The 20,307-nt window shown below is 68.6% G+C and overlaps 3 protein-coding genes across 4 annotated transcripts in view; 1 reads left to right on the top strand and 2 right to left on the bottom strand.

The window, feature by feature from the left end:
* Nucleotides 1–461: 461 nt before the first annotated feature.
* Nucleotides 462–7,327, bottom strand: TFAP4 (transcription factor AP-4). Its single transcript, XM_058035650.1, has 7 exons — nucleotides 7,148–7,327; nucleotides 3,606–3,771; nucleotides 3,077–3,175; nucleotides 2,412–2,582; nucleotides 2,048–2,185; nucleotides 907–1,065; nucleotides 462–813 (listed from the first exon to the last, which is right to left on the bottom strand). Exons 1-7 carry the CDS (start codon nucleotides 7,234–7,236, stop codon nucleotides 619–621), a joined length of 1,017 nt encoding a protein of 338 aa, XP_057891633.1. The 5' UTR covers nucleotides 7,237–7,327; the 3' UTR covers nucleotides 462–618.
* A 3,802-nt stretch (nucleotides 7,328–11,129) lies between these two features.
* GLIS2 (GLIS family zinc finger 2) lies at nucleotides 11,130–18,410 on the top strand. The gene is made up of 6 exons (XM_058035544.1): nucleotides 11,130–11,171; nucleotides 14,837–15,209; nucleotides 15,613–15,789; nucleotides 16,250–16,383; nucleotides 16,927–17,045; nucleotides 17,157–18,410. The coding sequence occupies exons 2-6, from the start codon at nucleotides 14,853–14,855 to the stop codon at nucleotides 17,942–17,944; spliced, it is 1,575 nt and encodes a 524-aa protein (XP_057891527.1). The 5' UTR covers nucleotides 11,130–11,171; nucleotides 14,837–14,852; the 3' UTR covers nucleotides 17,945–18,410.
* Nucleotides 18,411–19,661: 1,251 nt separating this feature from the next.
* The window catches only part of LOC131090354 (mitochondrial import inner membrane translocase subunit TIM16-like), a 38,711-nt gene continuing 38,065 nt past the window's right edge, over nucleotides 19,662–20,307 (bottom strand). For both annotated transcript variants that reach the window (XM_058035664.1, XM_058035663.1), the window contains one exon: nucleotides 19,662–19,820. In XM_058035664.1, coding sequence (XP_057891647.1) covers nucleotides 19,734–19,820 — 87 coding nt within the window. In that variant the 3' untranslated portion in view covers nucleotides 19,662–19,733. The remainder of the gene's footprint in view (nucleotides 19,821–20,307) is intronic.

Here is a 20,307-nt window from a genome sequence, read left to right on the forward strand (position 1 = left end):
GCCAGGGAGGGATGGCATATGCCAGCCCTCCCACCGTGCTCCAATGGCATCATCCCAGGATTATTTTACTCTCCAAGGGGGTTTTCCCTGCCCCATGTGGGGTGCAGGAGCCATGGTGGTACCCTGAAGTCAGGGATCCCTGTCCTGCCCTTGCTGCCATGTCACTTGGCATCTCCCCCCCTGCTTAAAAACAAACATTTAATTAAAAGAAAAAAAAAAACCACAAGAGAAGGAAAAAAGCAAATTAAGATCCCAACCAAAGGCCCTGTCCCAAGGGAACACCAACAGGAACAGTGGGGCTGCTGCCAGCTTGGCAGGATTCCCTGTGGGTTGGCAGGTGGGGGGTGACAAACCAGGGTGGGGGGCCGTGCCCCCCATCCCCAACGCCCCCCACCATGCCCCGAGCCCCCCATACCCCACTGTGGCCACCCCCAAGCCCCCGCCCCCCTGGGAGCTGAAGGGTGACCTTTGCCTGCCTCTAACGCTCTGCTTTACAGTATTGGAAAAAGGTCATAAAAGAGACCCAAATCACGTTGTATTTTTTAAAAATTTCAGCATATTCTCTGACGTTTCCCCCCCCTGCCCCGGCTCCCCTCCCCAGCTGCTGGCCGGGGGGTGTCAGGGCAGCTCCCCGTCCCCCGAGGGCTCCTCTTTGCTCTGGTCCATGGAGTCACTGTCGTTGCCCTCGGTGTCGGAGGCGGTGTCGGAGGCGGAGGGCTCGGGGCAGGCGCGCGCGGGCGTTACGATGACGGCGCGTCTCTGCTCCTCTTCCTGCAGCTGCTTCTCCTGCGTGCCCTCGATGTGCTGGATGGCCTGCCCGGGGCACACAGCGACTGTCAGGGCACCCCTGACCCACCCTGGGGTTAGGGACCCCCCGAGCCCCCCGCTGCCAAAGCCCCTGCTGACCTGAACGATGGTGTCCAGGTTTTGCCGGGACGTGGAGACCGTGTTGATGACCGAGGAGGGGCCCATGGTGACCACGGTGACATGATGGGAGGGAGGCGGCGCTGGAACGATCACGGTGGGGTGGTGGGTGGGCGCTGGGGGAGCGTGTGATGGCAGGAGCTGGGGACAGAAGGGAAACCCTCAGTGAGCAGGGCATGGCAGCGTGGGGAGAACATGGTGCTTCTCCACAGAGCCCAAGCTCCATAAAAGCTGAAGCAGCACTCTGCTGCTCCAGTTCTCCATCCCAGGGGATGCAGGAGGATGCCAGGCTGAAAGCTGCTGTCACCTCAGCTTTGCAGAGTGGAACATGAAGGATTCCCCATGCCCCAAAGGGCAATGATTTGGGCTTTGAAGCCGGGAGAGCCAAGTGCCAGCCCCTGCATGGCCAGGAATTCCCCACACCCCTCGGAGATCCTCGCTGGAGCAGCGGATGGGAAGATCCGCCCCAGCAGGAGGCTACGGAGAGTTCACCTAAAAATAGGCTGAACTTCCCCGGGAGGCGGCCACGGGGACCCTGCAGGGACACAGCTCTGCAGGAGCCCAAGGAGCAGGGAAGGAGCTGCTGCTCCTCCCTTTGAAGCTCCCAGAGTGGCATGGCCCCGGGCTGGGCTTGAGGGTGGCAGTGCACAGGGACCAGTGCTGGCACAGTGCTTGCCTCCTCTCTGCACCAGCAGGCCCGGGGGAAAGGCTGAAGGCTCCCATCCCCTCAGCCTGCCAGCTTGACACTCCCCTTTCCCAGCCTGCTGGGTGGCAGGGAGTGGTTTGGGCATCCCTGAAATTCAGTGGGAGCCATCCAGAGAAAGGTGAAGCCCCTGAGATGAAACTCTCTCTGGCAGAGAGTGACCTTCTCTGTACAAACCCCTCTGTGCCAGCGAACAGAGCCCTGGAAGCCACCACGGGTGCTCCAACCCACAGTCCCTCCCTGAATCTCAGGGTGCCCACAAGCACAGCCCCAAGCACTGTGGGCAGCTTTGGGCCACCCCTTTCCCAAATCACTACAGGCAAGAGCTTTGCTGGGACATCAGTGCCTGCAAGAAGTGCCAAGCCCATCACTGAACCCACCCCCTGTTCCAGTACCTGGGGGTGCCTGGGCTGCACTCACCTGGGTTCGGATCTGCTGCTCGCGCTCGAGCTTCTCCTGGTGCAGCAACCTCACCTGCTCCTGCTGCTGCTGGAGCTGCACCTGCTGAGCAATCACCTTCAGCTTCTCGGGGTACATGTGGGCCTCCAGGGAGCGAACCTGCGGGTCAGGGAACCCCAACATCAGTGGGGAGTCTGGCACGGCCCCACTGAACCCCGGCTGTCCCCTCAGGACGCCCTGGACAAGCATGGAGAAGCAGTGTCCAAAGCAGGTGTTTGGTGACCCCACAGCACTGCTGGTGTCCCTGGGGGTCCCTGGGGATGTGGCAGAGGCTGCAAGAGGGCACCTGGCCTCACCTGCTCCTCCAGCATCAACCTGGCCTCACCTGCTCCTCCAGCATCATGCGGACCGAGCGCTCCTTGTCCAGCTGCTGCCGGAGCTCGATCATCTCCCGGCGCAGATCCTCGGCCTTCTCATCCTCCCAGATGTCGGGAGAGCCGATCCCCTCGTCCTTGTCCTCTGCCCGTCGCCGTTTCGGGGAGGAGCCACTGAATTCCTGCCATGGGAATGTGGTGTCAGGGAAAGGGGGATGCTCTCTCTCTCTGCCATCCAGACTTGTGGGTGATGCCACTCCCCACCAGAGCTCCATGCTGGAAAGGGTCTCCCTGGGGCTGGGTTTGATGCTTGGGGACAGATGGGCTCCTGTGTGCCCCATCCTGGTCCTCATCCCCAAAGCCAACCTGATTCTCACACTGACACCCAGAGCAGTTCAACCAGGGCACTCCAGCACCAGAACTGCCACCAGGACCTCCCCAAGCCCCCAAATGGGTGGAAATAATGGAAAATGGGATGCCATCCCTTCTCCCCCTGACAGGTAAGAGATGCCGGGTTGAATGGGGCTCTCTGTCCTGCCAGGGGAATGGAAACACCTCCACTCTCTGGCTGAGCAGGGTAGAGGGCTCCACCCTGAGCCCAAGGAACTGCAATGACATCCCCCCCTGGCCAGCCAGGACTGTCCCACCCCCTGCTGTCTCATCCCCGGGGCAGTACCTGGATGAACCGCTTGAGCTGGGTGTTCTGCTGCAGTAGCCGAGTCTTCTCCTGCTCCAGGGAGAAGATGTACTCGGCTGTCTGCTGGAGGATGGCTGCCTGTGGAGGAGGAGGAGGGGCAGGCTGAGGCAGGGGACCCTGGTGTCCCCCAGGCCTCCTCCTGAAGAGCTCTGCAAGCAGCACTGCTCCTTGCCTGTCCCTGGTGCCTCCTCCTGGAGTCTGCTTCACCCCAGGTTCCCCTGGTGAAACCCTCCAATTCACCCACCTTGGGAATACAACAGCTCTCCCTCACCCCACTCCCCTCTGCATGGGTCCCCTCCTCACCCAGGAATGTGTCACCCTGCTCCTGGGGCACTGGGGGCTGTCACACACTCCCAGCCCACTGCAGGACACCGGGCTGGGCATGCACACCCACTCCTGCTGGGAAACCTCCCCAGGAGAGAGCTCCATCACCGAGTTAACACCCAAACGCCCCCAACTCCACTTTCAGCCCCTCCACGTGCAGGACCAACGTGTGCATGCTGCTCACCTTGCTGAGCTTCTCCCCATCCGTGTGTGGGATGAGGGTTTTCAGGGACTGGAAGCCAGCATTGATGCTCTGCATCCGCCGCCTCTCGTTGCTGTTGGCGATTTCCCTGCGTATCCGCCGCTCCTGGTCCCGCTGGGTCTCTGGAGTCAGTGGGATGTTGGCCAAGCTGTGAGAGAGACCCACGGTTAGGGAAGAGGGGCTGCACCCCTGCTGCCAGCTCACTGCATCTCCCCTTGCTTTGCAGTGATGTTCCAAGCCACCAAAGGGATGGGTGACACGGAGGGGACGATGGCTGCAGCGCTGGAATCACCAAAGCAGGTGGGTGGGTTTCTCCAGCCCTGTGTCCAAAGCTTTGGGGGATGCACTTGCCAAACAACAGCCCTGCTGCAGCCCCCTGGTTCCACTGGGCTCAGCCACACTGCCCAGTGCCCAGCCTGGGCCAGGGGACCCCCAGGTGGGCGAGGGAGGCTGCGGGCTGGCCGGCTGTGTCCCCGCGGGCCGGCCGGCGTGTGTGGCCCGGGGAAGGCGCTCCCTCCCTCCCTCCCTCCCGCCCCGCTGATGGCTTCCAGATGACAGCTCCCAGCAGAGAAGCCCCCGTCCCACCCCAAGCCGCAGCTCCTGCCTGCTTCCTGCCGCTGCCTCCTCGCCCCCCACGCCCTTGCCCTGCAGATGGGCCAGGAAATGCCAGCACAGAGGGCGAGGGCTCCGGGCAGCCAACACCCACGGGCGCAGAGCACCAGACCCGAGCGAGGCTCACTGCTGTGGGGTCCAGCTTCACCCACACCCCACCTCTTCCCCGAGGGAAGCAGGGCAGAGGGTTTGGATCGCACCATGCCAAGTCTCCCCAGCGTGCAGGCACCCGCTGGCGCCGGGGATGCTGCGAGGCACCAAAGACTAAACACAGCAGCCGGGCTGCCGGCACGGGCGAGATAAGCCGGGCTCCAGCCGCCCGTCCAGGTGCCCGACGGCTCCGGGATGGGGAGGTGGGAACATTCCACCCAGAGCCTTGCCAAAGCCACACTGGGAAGCAAAGCCTAGCATCCTGCCCTCACTGCTCCCCTGGTTTGGGAGCGCGGGGATCTAAGGGATATCAGCAGCACCACCGTGTGCCCAGGCAGTGACCAGAGACTCTCAGGCCACTCATCATTGCCTGCTGCAACTGGGGAATGCACCACAACTCATCCATGGTACACAGGGATGGGGAAAGAACCAGCTCATCCAGAGGGATGGCAAAGGATCCTCACTCAGCCTAAGAAAGGGACGGATTCCAGGTCTGTCCAAGAGCATGGGGAAGGATCCCAGCTGTGCCCAGCAAGACAGAGAAGAATCACAGCTCATCCCAAGCAGATAGGGAAGGATCCCAGATTACTCTAGAGGGATGGGGAAGGATCCCAGATTACTCTAGAGGGATGAAGAAGGATCCCAGTGCATCCAAGGGGATAAGGAAGGACCCCAGCGCAGCCCATGGGGGCCAGGAAGATATTTGTCCCCAACCTCTGGGGCAGTGTCCCAGCATAGGCTGATGCTGGGTGCCAAGCACACTGCACTGGCTCCCCCACATGGGGGTGTGGAACAGGGATGGGTGTTCAGGGGTCTGCCCCTCTCCCTGGGAGCTGCCTCTGCCACATGGACCAAGAGCTGCTTGCAGCAGGACTGTGGCACAGGGCTCCCATCTGGTGGTGGCTGTCACCCACCTCCCTGCTCCTGCTGAAACCAGCCCCAAACTTGTCCCCAGAACACACCAGACCCTGCAGGTCCTGGAGACATTGTCCCTCTTGGGGTAAGGAGGTGGCTGGAGCACTGCTCCAGGATGTGGGACCACCAGACACTCAGGGGGAATGGGATGGAGAGGCCCAGGACTGGGCAGCACGGAAGTGCTTTCTTAAATACTGGGAAAGGAGGAAGAGCCTGCTTCCTCACCGGGAGACCTCCCGCAACCTGCCCCAGCTGCTCTTCCTGGGAAGAGACCTGAGAAGTGACAGCGAAATACAGAAAGGGCAAAAACCCATGGATTCAGACACCCAGCATGGCCAGGGATGGGGCAGCACAGAGGCAGGGGGAGCAGGTGGCATCCACTGGACCCCTGGGGTGTCTCCAGCCTGGTGCTGGTGCTGTGGGGTTCATGCCAGGCAAGCAGAATTTGGTCCTTCCCACGCTAGGGAGGGCATTTCTCTGGCCTGGACCGCGAGGGAAACAAACCCATGTGGGTGCTGGAGCCAGGCACAAGGCAGATGCCCCCCTGTCCACTCATGTCCAACACTGATCACACCTTGTGCTGTGGGTTGTGCAGGAGGTCAAGGGAGGGATGGCCATGCGGGCAGGGTGTCCCCAGGCTCCTTGAGGTCACAGGCAGAGTGTTCCCCAACCTGCAGGCAGGGCATCCCCAAGTGCACAGGCAGGGTATCTCCATGCTTCCATGAAGGGCACTTCTAAGCTTACAGGGTCAGGGTACACCTGAGAGTACAAGCAGGATCCAGCCCCAGTTCACAGGCAGGCTGTCCCCCGGCACCCTGAGCTCACAGGCAGGGTGTCCCCGAGCTCCTGGAGGTCACAAGCAGGGCAGCCCCGGCACCCCGAGCTGCACGCAGCGTGTCACCGAGCGGCCTGAGCTCATGCAGGGTCTCCCGGAGCTGGGGGCAGTGGAATGGCTGCTCCCCGAGCTCTGCCCGTGCGGGGTCAGTGCGGGGCCGTGCAGCCCCCAGTGCCGGGCGGGACGGCCGCAGCCCCAGCCCATGCAGCCACCCCCGGCCCGCGGGCCCGCAGCGACCGCCGTGAGGGACCCCAGAGAAGCCGCCCCCCAGCCCCCCGCCCTGGATCGCGGCCCCTCCGGGGGGGCTCAGGTGCCGCCACTCCCCGGCATGGCCGGGACGAGCCCCGCAGGCCGTGGGGCAGCACCCGAGGGGCCGGGCCCCCAGCACGTGCCCCGGGGCCCGGGCCGCCCCTCAGTCCCTCAGCCCCGGCCGTGAGTGCGGCCCCGCGGCGGCCCCGGGCGCGGGGGGCTCAGCGCGCCCGGGGGCGGGAGCTGCAGGCCCGGGGAGCCCGGGGGGGCTCGGGGCCGCCCCGCGTGGCCCCGGGGCCCGCGCCCCCGCCCGTCCGCCGCCCCCCGCGGCCGCGGCCCCGGTCCCCGGGCGCCCCCCCGCCCGCCGGGGCTCCCCGCGTGTCCGCGGGCTTTGTGCCGCCGCTCCCGCACTACATGTCCCGGCAGCCCCGGCCGCGACCCGCCTCCTCCGGGCGGCTGCAGAGTCACGGCCAGGCCCGGCGGTAAACACACACCCCCGCGCCCCCCGGACCCCCGCGCCCCGCGCCCCCCGCCCCGAGCGCGCCCCGCCGCACCCGCAGGGCCCGGCCGGGACCGGGGGCGCGGCGCTCCCCGCCCGGGCCACGCGCGGCCGCCGGTCCCATGTGCGCGGCCGGGACCACGTGCGGGCGGTGGGGCCGCGGCCGCCGCGCCGCTCCCCCCGTTCTCCGCTCCCCCCTTCCCCGCCATCCCCCCCCGGTGCTCCCGAGACCCCCGAGCCCGGCATCTGCCGGCGCTCCCCCACCTGCAGAGCCCACCGATGACCTCCTTCTCGGATTTCCTGAAGTGCTGCAGGGCCGGCACCTTGGGGGCCGGCACCATGAAGTACTCCATAACGGGGGCGGGGGGCCCGGTTCAGCCCAGCCCGGCTCGTCCCGGCCCGGTTCAGCCCCTCCCGGCCCGGCTCCGGCCTCTGCCCGCGGCCCAAGGCGGGAAACAGCTGGAGCGAGCGCGGCTCCCGCCCGCCGCCGCCGCCGCTCCCCCGCCCGCCCCCGCCCGCCCGGCGCCGCCCCCGCCCCGCACCGGCCCCGCGTAAACAAAGGCGGCGGGAGGGGCCGCGGCGCGGCCGGAGCGGCACCGGGACACGGCGGCGGAACGCGGCGGGACACGGCGGGGCGGGGGGCGACTGGAGCGGCCGGGACGGTACCGAGCCGTGCTGGCACCGGCCCGTCACAGCGCCTCGCGTCCTGACCTGGCTCCATCCTATTCTGCTCTATGCTGTGCTACTCTACCCTGTCCCGCTCTGTCCCATCCTACCCTCATGCTGCCCTGTCCCCAACGCATCCCACCTCATACCATCCTGAGCTGTCCCCATGCCACTCCATACCCCTCCTATCATACCATACCAAACCCTACCCTATCCCACCCTGACCTGTCCCCCTCCCATGCCACCTCATTCTATCCTGCCCTAGCTCCATCCCATCCCACCCCATCTTATCCTGCCTTATCCTACCCCATCTTTACCTGTGTCCATTCCACCCCACATCATTCCATCCTGCCCTAGCTCCATCCCATCCTACCCTATCCTGTGGATCCCATCCCACCCTGGCCTGTTGTGTCCCTATCTCATCCTATCTCAAGGTGACCTGTCCCCATCCCCTCTTGCCATAGTTCTGTCCCATCCTGCTCTATCCTATCCCATCTTGACCTGTCTCCATCCCATCCATCCAGCCTTGTCCTTATCCTATCCTATCCTACCCTACCCTTTCCCATCCCATCCCATCCCATCCCATCCTGCCCTAGTCCTATGCCATCCTACCCTGACCTGACATGTCCCCATCCCATCCCCATCACACCCTGTCCTCACTCCATCCTAACTCATCCCATCCAATCCCATCCTAACCTATCCCATCCAATTCTATCTCAGCCCATTCTGACCTGCCTCATTTCCTTCCCATCCCATCCCATCCCATCCCATCCCATCCCATCCCATCCCATCCCATCCCATCCCATCCCATCCCATCCCATCCCATCCCATCCCATCCCATCCCATCCCATGGTATCCTGACCTGTCTTGTTCCAGTCCCATCTAATCCTTTTCCATCCTGTCCCGTTCCCATTCTATCCTGCCTTATCCCCATCCCACCTCATCTGCCCTATCCCATCCTACCCTATCCTACCTTATCCTGACTTGTCTTGTCCCTATTCCATTTTATCCTGTCCCCATCCAATCCTCTCCTACATCCAGCTTGTCCCACCCCCTTCTACCCCATCCCCATCCCAATCCCACCTAATCCCCTCCCCATCCTATCCTACCCAACCTGGCCTATCCTAGTCCTGTCCCGTCCTCTTTTATTCAATCTGATCCCATTCCTATCCCACCACATCCCATCCCATTCCTGTTTCCAGCAGGGTCTGCCTTTTGGGGGGCTCAGGGGGCTGCCAGTGCCTGGGGAGAGGGAAGGGGTCACAGCAGCCCTGGGGAGCTGGGGGTGACAGGGATCCCATGGCTGGCAAAGGGCTTTGGGGAGGAGGCTCTGGGGGCTGCCAGAGGCATCCTGAGAGCTCATGGGGGGTTCTGGGGGCTGGTGAGGAGCTTGGGGAATTGACTGGGGGGCTCTGGGAGCTGGCAGGGGGCTGTGGGGCCTAGCAGGGGCGTTGGGGGCTGGCAGGGGCATGGAGCTCACAGGAGGCATGGAGAGCTCCAGATGGGGTTTGGGGTTTGGGGATGATGGGTTCATGTGGGCAGGGGGCTTTTAGGGGGGCTGGCAGGGGGATGGGGAGACTTTGGGGGATGATAGAGGCTTTGGGGGGCTGTGGAGGTGGCAGGAAGGTGTAGAGGGTGGCAGGGGTCACAGGGCTGGCAGGAGCCATGGGGGGGCTGGCAGGGGCTGTGGGGGGGTCACAGAGCTGGGAGGGGAGTCTGGGGGACTGGTAGGGGAGCACAGGGCTGACAGGGGGCTGGCAGGAGCCGTGTGGTACCTGAGGGACCTACCTGTGGCAGGTGACCTCCCCCCAGAGCCCCCCCAGCAGCGCCTGCGTGCGTCCAGGGCCCCCGGAGCGGGAACGCTGGGGGTGCAGGGGTGGCTGTCAGCCCGGAGGAGCAGGAGCCGCTCGGCAGAGCAGGGTGGGCTCAGCCCTCCCCCAGCACGGCCCGGCCCCGCCGGGAGCTGCAGGACAGGTTCTGCCGGTGTCCCCTGGGCCCCCTGCCCGGCCCCCGCGGGGCCCCGCGGCTCGGGGAGCAGCGCGGCGCCCCTGGCTGGCACAGCGAGGGGGACACACCGCGGGGACACCGCAGGAACCCCTCGGGCACCCGCGTGGGAGGGACGGTGCTGCCCTCCCGTGTCTGCCCTGCTCGTGGCGGGAATGTTGGGGACGCGGCGGCTCCCACACAAAAACACCCAAACCGCGGGTGGGATGTGGCTCCGGCCGCCCGTGCGGGTCAGAACTGCCCCTCCCCTGTGTCCCCGCTCTGCTGCTGGGGACACAGCAGCTCTGTCCCCGCCAAAGAAAACCCCAAACCGCGGCTGGGATGTGGTTTCAGCTGCCCGCGGGAGAATTGTGCCCCTCACTCCGTCCCACCTTGCGTGGGGCTCTTGGGGACACGGCAGCTCCCTCTCCACCCAAAAGTCCGCATGGAACAGAGCGTTCTCCCCGTGTGTCCCTCCCTTTCGCAGGGAGGACACCGCATCTCCCCCTGCAAAAAAAAAAAAAAAAAAAGAAAAAAAAAGAAAAAAAGGAAAACAAAACAAAAAAAAAACCCAAACGGAAACAAAACAAGCACGGGTGTTTTGGTGGGGCGTGACTTCAGCCACCCGCCTGGGACAGTGCTGTCCCCCACGCGTGTGTCCTCCCTTTCACATGGCGCTCTTGGGGACACTGCAGCTTTCCCCGCAAAAAAAAAAAAAAAATAAATAAAACAACCCAACCAAACAAAAACCGCGTGGGGCAGGGTCGTGTCCCCCCTCCCTGTCCCCCGTGTCGGGGGGGCGTTGGGGACACCGCAGCTGCATTCCGCCCCCAATAAAATCACGGGTGGGGTGTGCCCAGCCACCCGCGTGGGCCCCGGGGGACGGAGGGAGGGAGGGATCCCCCCGGCGAGGCGCGGCTGCAGCATCCGGGCCGGCCCCGCCACATCCTGCCGCCGGAAGGAGCCGCGGCCCCGGGACAACCCCCCCGCCGGTGACGTCATGCGGGGGCCCCCGCCAGGCGTGACGCCAGCCCCGCTCTGTGACGTCACGCGGCGGGCGGGCGGCGCCGCTCCTGCGGGGAGGGGGATCCCCCCCAACCCCCATTTCCCCGGGGTGACCCCCTCGCCCCCCCCTCGCCGCCCCGGTACGGGGTGGGGGCTCCGGTGGGCGCCGCCCCCCGCCCCGCCACGTTCCCGGGGGGGGACAGGGACACGCGGAGGGGACACACGGACACGCGGGGGAGGGGGGGTCGGCTCTGCCGCAGCGCCGGGGTGACCTTGTGCGGGGGGGCGGCGGGTTCCCCCCCCGGGGCGGGGCTCGGTGCCCCCCGGTGCCCCCCGCGGGGGCGGGGAGGGGCCGCCCCCGCCCCCGCCCAGCGCCGCCCGCAGCCGGGGCCGGGCCGCTCGGTGCGGGGCGGCCATAAATCACGGCGGGCAGAGCCCCCGCCCCGCCGCCGCCCCCGGGACCGGGCAGGGGGGGCCCAGCCCCGCCGCCGCCACCCCCGCCCCCAGCCCCTGCGGATGTGGCGGAGCGGCCCGGCCGCCCCGCACCGGCCCCGGCACCGGCCCCGGGGGGCCCCGCTCCGCCGAGCCCCGCACCCCGCCCCGCTTCCCGCCCGGCGCTGAGCCCCCGCCGCAGGTACGGTCGCGCTCCGGGCACCGCGGAGGGGAGGAGGACGATGAGGAGGATGCTGCCACCGCCGGGGGGAGGGGGGACCCTCCGGGCAGCCCCTTCCCCGCTACCCTCGGGGTGCGGGGGGTCCCTTGGCACCTGCGGCCCCCCCGCCCAGGGAGCGGGTCGGGGGGGGACGTGGCCCCGCCGCACCCCCGGGGGAAATGAGGAGCGGGGGCTGCCCCGCTGCCCGGTGGGTGCCGGGGGGGGGGGTGGCCGTCACCCGCCGTCGCCCCGCACCCCGGGCGGGTGTCCTGACCTTGGCCGTGGGGCGGGGGCTGCGGCGGGGACGCGCTGGGTGGCTCTGCCCGGTTGCGGCCACCTCCGGGGACACAGCAGTGTCCCCATGGTGCGAGAGGGGAGAAAGGGTGGCAGTGGGTGGGGGTGCAGGGCGTCCCCATCCCGGTCTCGCTCCGGCGGTGCCACCGCCCGGCAGCCGCCCCGGTCCCCTTGGCGGGGGCCTCCCGCTCCCCATGGTGAGAGGTGACAGTCCCCACCACGGGGGTGACAATCCCACGGCCCCGTGGGGCTGAGGCGTGGGGCGGCCAAGCCCAGGCTGTGCCATTGTGGGGTGTTTTGGGGACTAGGACGGTGTGACCCCCTCCCTGAGGTGCCAGCAGCGGGGACCACAAATTGTCCCCGGTGTCCCCAGGCGCTGCTGCAGGCGCTCGCTCCCTGCCCAGCATGGAGAAACCCTGCAGCCGGTGGACACCTCCCCTTCCCCATGCCTTTGTCACCCTGCTGTCACCGCCTCCCCCAGCCCGGGTCCCCATGTGCCCCCATCCCCACGATGCTGCCGCACCCGGGGCGCTGCCCCGCTGGGTGCCGGGACCACCCCGCTGCTGTCCCCGCCTGCTCCAGCTGTGTCCCCGGGCAGGGCTGGCGGGGCCCTGGCGCTGTGGGGCTGCTGTCAGCCCTCTGCCAGGATCCCCACGGCTTCCACATGCCCGGGAAGGGGCAGCCACGGCACCGGCCTCAGCTCGGGGACTACAGCCGTGTACGCTCCCGGGGACACCTCTGGCAGCTGCCGCCAGCCCGGCTGGCGCGGGGTGCCGGGTGCTGGAGGGCCACAGTGACAAGATGGAGCTGCCAGCAGGATGTGACCCCCCCTCGCGTCCCCCAGACCCGTCAGGCACCGGTGGGCTCCCGTGAGGAGCGGCCGTGGCAGTGCCAGCACCATCTGCACCGGGACGAACAGCGATGGCCGGGTCCCACGGGCGCCCGCGTCCTGCCAGCAGCCGTGGGGACAATGACCCGCATCCTGCCAACCCACCCACGCCGCCCTGGCACGGGGGGCTCCGCGGAGTGCCCCCCGTGGCGGCGGTGCCAGCCTGCCGCTGCCAATTGCCACGGCGGCGGAGCTCGAGCCCTGCCTGCGGCGCTGGCACCGCTCCCGCTCCCCGAGCCCCGGGGTCACCGTCCCCCGGCCATGGCAGTGCCATCCCGCCATCCCCGAGCCCACCGCGCCGCGGAGCCGCTGCCCGCGCTCCCTCCGTGCTATTCCTGGCGGGTTTGGGGCTGGAGGGGGGACACACGACACCCCGCAATGCCGGCAGCCCGGAGAGCTGGCACCCCGCCGGCCGCTCCGGGGTCACCCCGGGTCCCCCGGACGTCCCAGGCAGTGCGGGGGGCCCCGGGGATGGGGGCGCTCCCCCCGCGCCCGGGCTCCATCCCAGCGGCCCCCACCCGCACCGGGAAGCCCCCGGGCCCAGCCCCGCGCCGGACTGGTCTGAACTGGTGTGGCGGGGGGGAAGCCGGGCTGGGGCCGGGCTGGCAGCGCCTGGCGCGGGCAGGAGAGGCCATGGGGGGAGAGCGGGCAGGGGCAGGCAGGAGCGGGCAGGGGCCTCGCGCGGGGGCCGCAGGTGCTGGGGCGTCCGGCCAAGCCACCGCAGGGCTTGTCCCCGTCCCCATCCCCGCGGGGCCCCCGCGGCGCCCCGTTTCCCGAGGCCGCGTGGTTTGGCAGCCTCCTGCTCGCCCGCCCGCGGCCGCGCTGGGAGCCCTGGCGTCAGCGGCTGGAGGCCCCTTTCCCACCCGGCCCGCCCGGGGATGGCTGCGGTCCCCACCCAGCGCCGCCCGCACCGGGACCCCCCAACCTCCCAGCCCCGAGGACGTGAGGACACGAGCGTCGTGGTGGGACCAGCAGTGACGCCTGGCCTGGCCCCGTGTGGGGGGATGCCAGCCCCTGTCCCGCTCCCTGGGCTGGGGTGCGGCTGTGCCACCCCAGCTGTGGGTCCTGCCCCTGTGTCTGTCTGTCCCCGAGCTGTGCCAGCAGGCTGTGGGGCACAGGGGGGTGCTGGAGCCCGACGAGCGTGGTGGGGCTCAGGGTGGGGACAGCCCACGGGCACAGCCCGCAGTGGGGCGCAGGGTGAGCCCCCCCAGAGGGGAAGGGCCCCAGTGCGGGCAGGCCGGGAGAGCTCAGCGAGAGTCGCTGTCCCGGGAGAGGGACGCTGAGCTGGGGCAGCCTCCGGAGCGGCGGGAGGAGGTGGATGCTCGGGCCAGGACCCCCCCGCTGAAGGGGAGGGCCCCGCCTATGGGGCTGACCCCCGGCCGCGGGAGGCGCAGGGGGATGCGATGCTGTGGGGCGGCTCCTCCCCCGCCGGGAGCCCGGGACAGGAGCCCCCCCTGGGGCCTCCCCTCGGCCAGCTCGGGGGTGCAGCGGGGGGTCCCCGCCCCGCCGCCCGGGCCCCATGCCCCCCGCGGCTCCTCCGCATTCCTCAGCGTCTGAGCCGGGCTGGACCCCCGCCAGCGCGGGGGCCCCTCCGGCGGGGCAGGGCGGGGGCCGGGCCCCCCGGGGCGGGGTGGGGATGATGGAGGGGCCCCCCCGCTGCCACGTGTGCTGGGTGCGCCGTGCCCCCCGACACGGCCCCTCGGCCGCCCCCAGCCCGCCCCGGCCGATGCGGGTGGCCGCGGGGGCACAGCCGGGGGGCGGCACCGGGCGCTCGCCGCTGCACCGAGCTGCCCGTTCTCAGCTGCCCGCCAGATGTGCGGCGGCCGAGCCGCGAGGGTGGCATTGTGCCGTGTGCCGTTCCGTGCCGTTCCGTGCCGCGCCGTGCGGCCGCAGCCCCTGCTCGGCCCCGGCAGCGGCGGCGTTGGCCGGCGGGGAAGGGGCCCCGGCGGGGGAGGAAGCTCCGCCGCCTCCGGGGCTGGGGCCAGCGGGCTCGGCCGCCCGGGTCACCGCCGGGCTGGTGGCCGTCACCGCCCTCCTCTGCCGCTGGGAAAGGCCTCGCTGGGGCAGGCCCGCGGGGACTGACGGACGGACGGACGGACGGACGGATGGATGAACGGATGGAGGGGGGGGGGGTGGAATGGGGACACCACGGCTGTAGCTCCGCGGGTGCCCGGGGGATTTGGCAATCCCCGGCAAGGTTTGGTCGCGGGCCAAGGGGCTGTGCCGGCGACACGGAGAGGACACACTGGGGACACCGCAGGGCCGGGGTGGGGGGGGGAGCGCGGTGCCATGCCCTGCCCTTTGCCCGCTGCGGGAGGGGGCCGCGGCAGGGCGGCTGGAAGGGACGGCGCGGTCTCCGTGCCAGCACCGCGTCCTGCGGCCCGGAGCAGGGCGGGCATCGCCATGGGGCCGCGCTGGGGCGATGCTCCGGGTGGCACCGGTGACCCCCGGGTGTCCCCCGCAGAGCCCACCCCGGCACCATGCATTCCCTGGAGGAGCCCCTGGACCTCAAGCTGAGCATCTCCAAGCTGCGAGCTGCCCGCGAGAAGCGGGGCCCGTCCGGCCCCCGAGCCCGCGCTGCCCAGCGCCCCGACACCCCGCCGGCCGGGGAGGGCCGAGGGGGCGCCCGGGGCGTCCGCAGGGCCGTGCCAGCCTCGCCGTCGCCCGCGCTCCTGGCACACTCCAGGCTGGTGGAGCCGCGGGACGGGCGCTTCCCGGTGCCCGTGGTGGATCTCAGCCTCTCGCCCCGCTCCGGGGGGGACTCTCCGGCGGGCAGCGCCTCGCTGTCCCCCGAGCGCCAGGGCAGCGGGGACCTGCCCGGCCCCCTCACCCCACACGTAAGTACGGCCGTGACCCCCCCCGAGGTGTCCCCAGCTGTGGGGACGGTGCCCGGACAGTGCTCCCGACCTCGGCAGCGTGCCCGGGGCTCCGCTGTACACACAGCCCGGGGCAATGTCCTGCCTGGCCCCCCGGCCCCAGAGGTATCCCCGGGGAGGCCCCTGGGAGGTCTCTTTGGGGCGTCTCTGGGGGTCTCTGTGGGGTTTTGGGGTCCCTGGGGGGGGGTGGCAGATCTAGGGGGTTTCTGGGGAGTGTGTGGGGATCTCTGGGGTGTCTGTGTGAGGTTTTGGGGTTCCTGAGGGGCTATAAGGAATCTCTTGAAGGGCTTGGGGGGCGTCTCTGAGGGTCTCCATCCAGCTTGGCCCTGTCCCCCACTGCTCCTCCATCCGGACTCTGCTCCAGGATTTCCAGTCCCTGCGCTACATCGATGGCCTCCCCAGCTCCTTCCAGTTCTTCCTGCCGCTGGGGGCCGGGGGGGCCCTGCACCTGCCCCCCGCCGCCTTCCTGCCCCCCAGCAAGGAGAAACGGCTCCCCCCCGAGCTGCCCCTGCCCAAGCAGCTCGTCTGCCGCTGGTCCAAGGTCAGCAGGGAGGGCTGGGGCTGTGGGGGCTGTGGTGGGGGTGTGTGGGAGCTCTCAGGGGGTGCAGGTGGTGATGAGGGGCTGGGAGACCACATGGGCATTGCAAGGATGGGGGGCACGCAGGGGAATTTTGGGGCTGGGGAGATGGCTTGGGGCTGGAAGGCCATGGCAGAGATCTTTGGGGCCATGGGTGAGTTTTGGGGCTGAGAGGCCAAGCAGGGACAGTAGGGCTGGGAAGGAGAAGTTTTAGGGCTGGGGAGGTGGGTGCTGTGCAGAGATGCTGGGGGGTGGTGCAGGGCTGGGGGTGATGCAAAAGGCCTTTTCCATCTTCCCAAATGCTGCTGCTGCACACAGGTGGGAGCTGGGATGGGGTGGGGGCAGGTGCTGGCTGTGATGGGGGGACTGGCCCCCCTGGTGCCCACCCTGCTGGGCACCCTCACCCCCAGCCTCCTGCCCACAGTGCAACCAGTTCTTCGACCTCCTGCAAGACCTGGTGGACCACGTCAACGACTTCCACGTGAAACCCGAGAAGGACGCGGGGTACTGCTGCCACTGGGAGGGCTGTGCCCGCCATGGCAGGGGCTTCAACGCCAGGTGGGCGTGGGGGGCTCTGGGGGGGCTCTGGGGGGCTGCTGCGGGGAGGAGGAGCCCAGCTCTGGGGATGTGCAGGGGAAGTTTCCCTCTGTCCCTCCCTCTCAGGCAGGGTGTGAGGTCCTGGGGGCGCTGGGTGACTGTGCTGGCCTGGATGTCCTGGTTCTCCCACCCCACAGTCAAGGCACGGGGACAGGGACTTGCCCTGTAAGGCCGGGCTGACTCCCTCCCTAGCATTCCCTCCCCAGTGCTTCCACAAGCAGATGGTGATAGGACAAGGATGAACAGCTTTAAACTAAAAGAGGAGAGACTTAGATGGAATTGGGAGGAAATTGTTCCCTGTGAGGGAGGGCAGGCCCTGGCACAGGGTGCCCAGAGCAGCTGTGGCTGCCCCTGGATCCCTGGCAGTGCCCAAGGCCAGGCTGGGCAGGGCTGGGACAGTGGAAAGTGTCCCTGCCCATGGCAGGGGGGGTTTGAATTATACAAGATTTAAGTCTTCCCAATCCAGCCCATTCCATGACTGTGTGATGGCCCCGACCCCGGCAGGTACAAGATGCTGATCCACATCCGGACGCACACCAACGAGAAGCCGCATCGCTGCCCCACCTGCAACAAGAGCTTCTCCCGCCTGGAGAACCTGAAAATCCACAACCGCTCGCACACAGGTCAGCAGAGCAGCCCCCTCATTGCACTGCTGGGGCTCGGGGGGCTCGGGGGGCTCGGGGGGACACGGCAGGGCTGGTGCCCCCGGCAGACCCGGTGCTGCTGTCCCGCAGGTGAGAAGCCCTACATCTGCCCCTACGAAGGCTGCAACAAGCGTTACTCCAACTCCAGCGACCGCTTCAAGCACACCCGCACGCACTACGTGGAGAAGCCCTACTCGTGCAAGATGCCGGGCTGCCACAAGCGCTACACCGACCCCAGCTCCCTCCGCAAGCACATCAAAGCCCACGGGCATTTTGTGTCCCCCGAGCACCCGGAGATGCTCAAGGTCCACCCGCCTCCCAAAACGCCCCTGGGCACGGCGGAGGTGCCCTACGTTAACGGGGCGCAGCTCGTCATCCCCAACCCCGCCGCCCTGTTCGCCCCGCCGGGGCTGCCGGCGCTGCCCATCCCGCTGGCACCGGCGCCGCTCGATCTCAGCGCCCTGGGCTGCGGGGCTGCGGCCGCGCTGCCCGCCCTGCCCGGCCCCGTCCTGCCCCTCAACGGCGGCCCCCTGAACTTGGCCAAGAGCCCGCTGCTGCCCTCGCCCTTCGCGGCGGGGCTGGGGCTGCCCGTCATGTCGCTGCTGGCCGGCGGGGCCAAGGCCGAGGGGGAGAAGGGCGGCGGGGCTGAGGGGCGGCCGCCCAAGGCGGGCAAGGGGCTGGAGAGCCGCAAGGAGAGGGGCGAAAGGACGGAGCCGGGGCGGCCGCGGGTGCCCCCCGAGAGCCTGGCGCTGCTGCCGGGGGCCGTGCTCGACCTCTCGGCCGGTGTCAGCTCGGGGGGCAGCCCCGAGGCGCTGCCCCCGGGCTGGGTGCTCATCCCCCCCGGCTCCCTGCTGCTCAAACCCGCCGCCGTCAACTGAGGGGCCCGACGATGCCCGGGGTCAGCCGCCGGCCCCGTGGGCAGATCCCGCTCCCGTGTGGGGACGGGGGGCACGGCCCGCTCCTCCCCCTGCGGCCCCGGCGGGGCCTCGCTCGTGCTTTTACCCGTCACGAAAGAAGAACGGACTCTTCTGAGAAAAGCAATAATCCCTCGGCGGCCGGAGCCGGCTGCGACCCCGCGCTGGGGGCAGGTGGGGCACAGGGGGGGTCCCCCTGCCCCCTCTCCTTTCCCCCCGGCCCTGGGCAGCCGGACACGCCGCTATTTATTTCTCGACCAGCCCCCCTGCTCCGACAGGGTCCCGCTGGGGCTCTCCTGCTTCCGCTGACTCGGCGTCGTCTCCCTGCCCGAGCCCTCGGTGCTGCTGTGGGGGGCCGCAGCCCCCGGGCTCTGCCGCACGGCCAGCGGGGTGACAGCTCCGCAGCCCCGAGCCGTGCCCGGCCGTGCCATCCCAGCCCCGGCAGCCCGTGCCGGGCCCAGCTGGCTGGGCACCCGCCGGCCCGGCGCCCGCCCGCCCCCTCCCCGCTCCGTCCCCGCCGCCTCCCCGGCCCTCCCGTGACAAGGCACACGGCCGGTGTGCCGCTCGTCGGGCACTGCCCCCTCTAGCTACGTTCATACCTAACCACGCACCGCGAGCGCATGCGGGCAGCGCGGGCACGGCCGGCAGCGGCTGCCGGGCACCGCTCCTGGGGCTGCGGCGGGCATGGAGGGATGGATGGATGGATGGATGCTCCCCGGCCGCGGGGCAGCGTGCCCAGCTCGGAGCCCCCCGGGAGCACACACACACCCGTCCCGCTCGCTCGGGAGCCGTGGGGGCTCCGCAGTCCCGCCCCGGGCCGGGGTGCCCGCAGGGAGCCGGTCTCCCTGCCCTCACCGCCCGGCGCTGCCCCAGCCCAGCATGGCTGCGGGCCCTCGACCAGGCCGCCCCGGCCGGTGAAACGTCTCCTCGCTCCTCATCGGTTTGTTGTTGCACATTCCAGGACATCAGTATTTTAACGGTCTCGAAGTGCCTTTCTATCGTAGTTTCTGGGTTGTTTTTATTTTCCTCCTGTTGGGCTCCATCGCTGTTAGCGTAGCGTGTAAGGACTGCACAAGTACGAGATAAGCTAACGACTGTAACACTATATTCGTCCAGGGGAGAGGAAGTTTATTAAGAAAACAATAAAGTGAAGTTGAAGTAAGTTCCTGTTTCAGTCCGTGGTGCCAACGGCAAGGACAGGGGGGTGCAGGGGGGGACGGGTGTGACCTTGGGGGCACGGCTGGCCCTGCCTGACCCCCAGCCGTGTCCCCACGCTCCTGCTCAGGCAGCCTTGGCACCAGTGACACCCTGCCAGCACCTGTGGGGTGAGCTGCAGGTGGGGACAGCCACAGGTGTCCCCTCACAGCCCCTCACCCCGAGCCAGCAGCCATCCATCCACGCTGGGAGGAGGCAACGGCACAGCACTGCCAGGGTATGGAGCCAGAGGTGCACTCCATCAAGAGCATCCAACCTCCCCACCAAAAATAGCTCCTGCAGCCTCCCCCAGTGCCATTTGAGCCCTGGCAGCCTCAATGCCCTGGGGACACCCCTTCTCCCCCAGCTGCCTCCTCCTCCTCCTCCCCCGGGCAAGCACAGCCCCTGCAGGGGCCGATCCCTGCAGGGCAGCGCTGGGCAGGCAGGGCGTGCTCCCTCCCCGGGCGTGCAGCAGCCAGGCCAGGTGCTGGAGGACACGGTGTTTATTGGCTAGCTATAAGTTAAGGGTGAGGGGCACGGGGGGCAGGGGTGGCAGCAGTCACGTCTCGGCTTTCCGCCCCTTCTCCGGGTCACCCTTGGCCTGGATGCGCAGCTCCTCGTCCAGCCGCTCCTTGGCTCGCACCACCTGTGGGACAGGGACACCCGGGTGGGGGACACCAGGGATATGGGGACAGCCAGGGACATGGGGACAGCCAGGGATGGGGAGATACTCAGGGACATGGGGACAGCCAGGGATGGGGGGGACAGCCAGGGATGCGGGACACTCAGGGATTGGGGACAGCCAGGGATGGGGGATACCCAGGGATAGGGGACATACCCAGGGATGAGGACACACCCAGGGACAGGGGACACCCAGGGACATGGGATACCCAGAGGTAGGGGACACTCAGGGATGGGGACACATCCAGGGATGGGGACACACCCAGGGATGAGGGGGACACTCAGGGATGGAGGACACTCAGGGATTGGGGACACCCAGGGATGGGGGGGGACGGGACACCCAGGGACATGGGGACACCCAGGGATGGGGAACACCCAGGGATGGGGGGGGGACAGCCAGGGATGGGGGACACTCAGGGACAGGGGACACCGAGGGACATGGGGACACCCAG

Source organism: Melospiza georgiana, chromosome 16, assembly GCF_028018845.1.
Source record: "Melospiza georgiana isolate bMelGeo1 chromosome 16, bMelGeo1.pri, whole genome shotgun sequence".
Classification (NCBI taxonomy): Eukaryota; Metazoa; Chordata; class Aves; order Passeriformes; family Passerellidae; genus Melospiza; species Melospiza georgiana.